Source organism: Bremia lactucae, assembly GCF_004359215.1.
Source record: "Bremia lactucae strain SF5 chromosome Unknown BlacSF5_NotPlaced_182_SHOA01000115.1_669280bp, whole genome shotgun sequence".
Classification (NCBI taxonomy): Eukaryota; Oomycota; class Peronosporomycetes; order Peronosporales; family Peronosporaceae; genus Bremia; species Bremia lactucae.
In genome coordinates, this window is record NW_027152195.1 from 187,328 (window position 1) to 190,870 (window position 3,543).

At 44.0% G+C, this 3,543-nt stretch overlaps 2 protein-coding genes across 2 annotated transcripts; one reads left to right on the forward strand and one right to left on the reverse strand.

The window, feature by feature from the left end:
- Positions 1–1,443: 1,443 nt before the first annotated feature.
- Positions 1,444–1,998, forward strand: CCR75_009721 (uncharacterized protein; the record flags this gene model as incomplete). The annotated part of the gene is made up of 1 exon (XM_067967760.1): positions 1,444–1,998. The coding sequence occupies one exon, from the start codon at positions 1,444–1,446 to the stop codon at positions 1,996–1,998; it is 555 nt and encodes a 184-aa protein (XP_067816037.1).
- A 27-nt stretch (positions 1,999–2,025) lies between these two features.
- Positions 2,026–2,442, reverse strand: CCR75_009722 (uncharacterized protein; the record flags this gene model as incomplete). Its single annotated transcript, XM_067967761.1, has 2 exons — positions 2,026–2,087; positions 2,166–2,442. 2 exons carry the CDS (start codon positions 2,440–2,442, stop codon positions 2,026–2,028), a joined length of 339 nt encoding a protein of 112 aa, XP_067816038.1.
- Positions 2,443–3,543: the final 1,101 nt, after the last annotated feature.

A 3,543-nucleotide genomic window follows, 5' to 3' on the forward strand; every position in this document is an offset into this window, starting at 1 on the left:
TCTGGTTAAGTGTCGTCACGGGAGCGGTAATCCGTCTCCTCGTAGGCACTTACCAAGTAGGAAGTAGTTTTCAGACTGATTTGTATTTAATAGAATTAAATACAAATACCTATTTTAACCAATTAAAATGTTATTTCTATAGATATCATTTAATATGTATTGCGAGCGTATCTTTATAGATACTTCGCGTAACGGATGACGCTAGCCGTCATCCCTCCTAATGTGAATGCACCCATGTGCATCACATCCACAAGGGTTGGTCACAAATGTGCACCACACCCGAGTGTTGGGTCTTATTACTATTATTTAGTAATTGACCATCCCCTTAAGTACACCAAGTGTACTTAACGGGGACTGTGTAACATAGGGGCAACTAAAGCCCGTTACACGTATAATACGAGATGCTGCAGTCAAATTAGATGCCGCAAAGCGACTGATTGTCGGACGGATGCATAGTACAGGACAATATAAAATGCCACAAGCACTTTGAGAAAGCCAATGGCTTTGCCTGCCGTGTTGGAGTTATAAAATGCCACGAGTGACGCTAGAATAGAAACCCCAATGCTTGTTTGAAGCGTTCACAAAATGACGCGCTCGGCGTGGTGTTGCAATATCCGTAACCAAAGCGCTGATAAGACACTGCCAATGCAACTCGTAATGAAAAAGATTAAAAAATATGAAGCCGTGTAAAGACTTGTCTTTATTGTGCGCGGTAAAATAAATACTCGAAACGTTGGGAATTCTGACCCCAAAGTGTTTTTGTTTTTTTCAAAATTACGACCGAGTAAGCAATAATACGATTACGAAGTGTACGTGCGCAATTATTGGACAATTAAGGGGATTGTACTGCGTGAAAGACGATGATTGCGCAGTTAGCAGCAAATGCCATTGCAAAAAAAGTCGTTTCGACCACGGCGCTGCGCTCCAGAGACTTGACGCGGTTCCTCGTTCTCGTGATCCAGTATTTTTATACCAATCAAAAGGCTTGTGCAGTACACGCTAATAATTACAATACTGTCTCAGCAAGAGGAATAATTATTGAATAAAATGATTAAATACAGAAGGTATACACCGTAAGTCGACGCGACGTTCGCTAATCGTGCAGCTTTAACGACACGATATGTCGTTGCTGTACACAAAATACAATAAGCCCAAATAATTGTTGCATCAAGAAACTGGCCCTATTGATAGAAACTGCAAGCTAAACAAATTGTTTACTTGAAACCCTCGACTCATTTGAAAAAAGGTTTAGCGTTGATTGCATAAAGTCCGAACATATTCGCAAAGTTCCGTCATCTTTACGGTCGGTATCTCGATTGGCCACGATTTCCTTATTCTCTTGTACAGCCCTTCAACAAATTCGAGTCGGCGCATATGCCATTAATCCAAACGATGCGCGTCTGTCACTTCGCGCTGCTTGCTGCTGCAATTTTTATCACCAACATGTTGGCGAGCACGGCGGACGAGGTGATTTCTCATAACGAGGGCACCAATTCCGTCACGAGGCTGCGGGTGCCGTCGGATAAATCAATTGCTAATTACGAGGAGGAACGACTTTTGAGCCGCGTGAAAGGCTATTTACAGAAAATGGGATTATCCAAGACGCCGTCTCATTCTCTGAAGAATGCTAACGTCGCTCGTCCAGGCAAAAATGATGAAGTCGCCACGGAAACATTCGCAAAGTGGGTCGTTGCTAACTCCAACTATAGAATGCCTGACATGCCAGATATAATGAAATTGCTACAATTAAGTGACGTTGGCATGGCAAAGGCGTTGACAACTGCCAAGTTCTCTAAACAAAATGATAGGGATTTGCTCGTAACGCTTCAGGGGGTTTTCATACAAGAAACTGTCATGAAACAAAAGCCCAACGATGCAGTTGTAAAGATGCTTCGGGAAAGTTTTCCAAAGTATTATGCCAAAGCTTCGAAAGACGTATCTGAAATCGTTGAGTCATCTCGTACTAAACTTGTATCTAAAGAAAAAGTGACGTTCTAAGATTTCCTAATGAAATATGTTTCTTTTCTATATTCGTAATGCTCCTCGTGCCGTACCTAACCGAAATGAGTCACAATTCTCATCAAAGTCTACATTAAGACTTACAAGTCATGCAGCAAAAGGCAACCAATGTGTTGCCCCGCAAACGCCAGTGGAAACGTACTTACAGAGTGGCCAAAAAGTGGCTTGATTTACACAAAATAGCCTTTGCACGTTGTTGCAACAAAACATCCCCCTTCGTCTATAAAAGGCAATCAATCCCTTGCCATCCGATGTTCCTAGCAAGTAAAGTTGCAACTGCATTTCATTCAAGAGCTCTGTGAACGCCGAGCACTCGAACGTCAAGAAAAAGAGCGCTAGCACGAATTCAATCCCGCTTATACCCGCTAAACCCACGACCACGACCCACGACCACTTGAAAGCCACAATCGACAGCACGTGCATCGCAACGATTGCCACTGCCGCCACAAAAAAAACGCCACAGCACGCCACAAACGAAGGTGCCGCGCTGCAATGGCTTTGCTGCGCCCAATCGACAAGATACGATCGACCTCTCGAAGACACGCCGCATCCGCTTGGGCTTTTTCAGTCTCTTTTTCCACGTCAATAGCGTCGACTAGAGCCACTGAGGTCGTCTCTTGATCGACACTTAGAGCGCTTTTAATTGCCTTTTTAAACACAAAATCGGCACGGACACCAAAATGATCCTACAAGGGCGTCTTTTTGCCTCGTTTGTCGGTGAAAAACCCTTTAAAGATACTACTATTGACCAAGTGCCACAGCGACAAATGTTATGACTTGATTTTGAACATGATATAGTCCATACGAATATTTATTCTCAGGGGACGCAAATGTTTCAACACGACGTCAGATTTGAGTACCCTGTTAGAATAAATAAGTAATAAACTTTATCCTGATACATTTTATAGACTTACTTCACTTGGTCAACTTTCGTTGTGTCTTATTCGATATCGGAGGAACTAATGGATGCTGCATCACGAGTGTGGAATTTACCGTCATATACCGGTATTGTGTAAGCGCCATTGCGATTAAAATGATGGCTAAGTAGATATCATCGATATAATCGACTTGTTCTTTCGGTAACGGCCATTGCCTGGTCACACAATACTTGGTGCCAGGTTCGAGGTCTATCTCGTGCCCGATGCCCCTATCTGCTGGTAGGCGGCTCGGCACTTCTTCTGGGAACACATCGCGATGCTTCCACAGAACCTCAAAGAACGGACTGTACTTCAAGGCATCCCAGCCTTGAGCAGCGTACCGCTTCTTTTTGTCCGTTTCTAGGACGCCCTCATCCATTGTGGATGACGAGCAGTAGTCCACCAAGTTCTCTTCTGGAACTGGTGTGACTATTTCGTGGATCTTTCCTTCCTTTAATTCGGCAAGGAACAGATCCCACGACATCTCCGGGAGATTTCCTATCTCCTCGGCAGATTTAAAGACTTGCCGGAGCACCTCAAACGAGGATGCCTCCGCAATTTCGTCTTTGACGGTCTCGAACACCTCGTTCGAAGGCCCGTCCTCTTC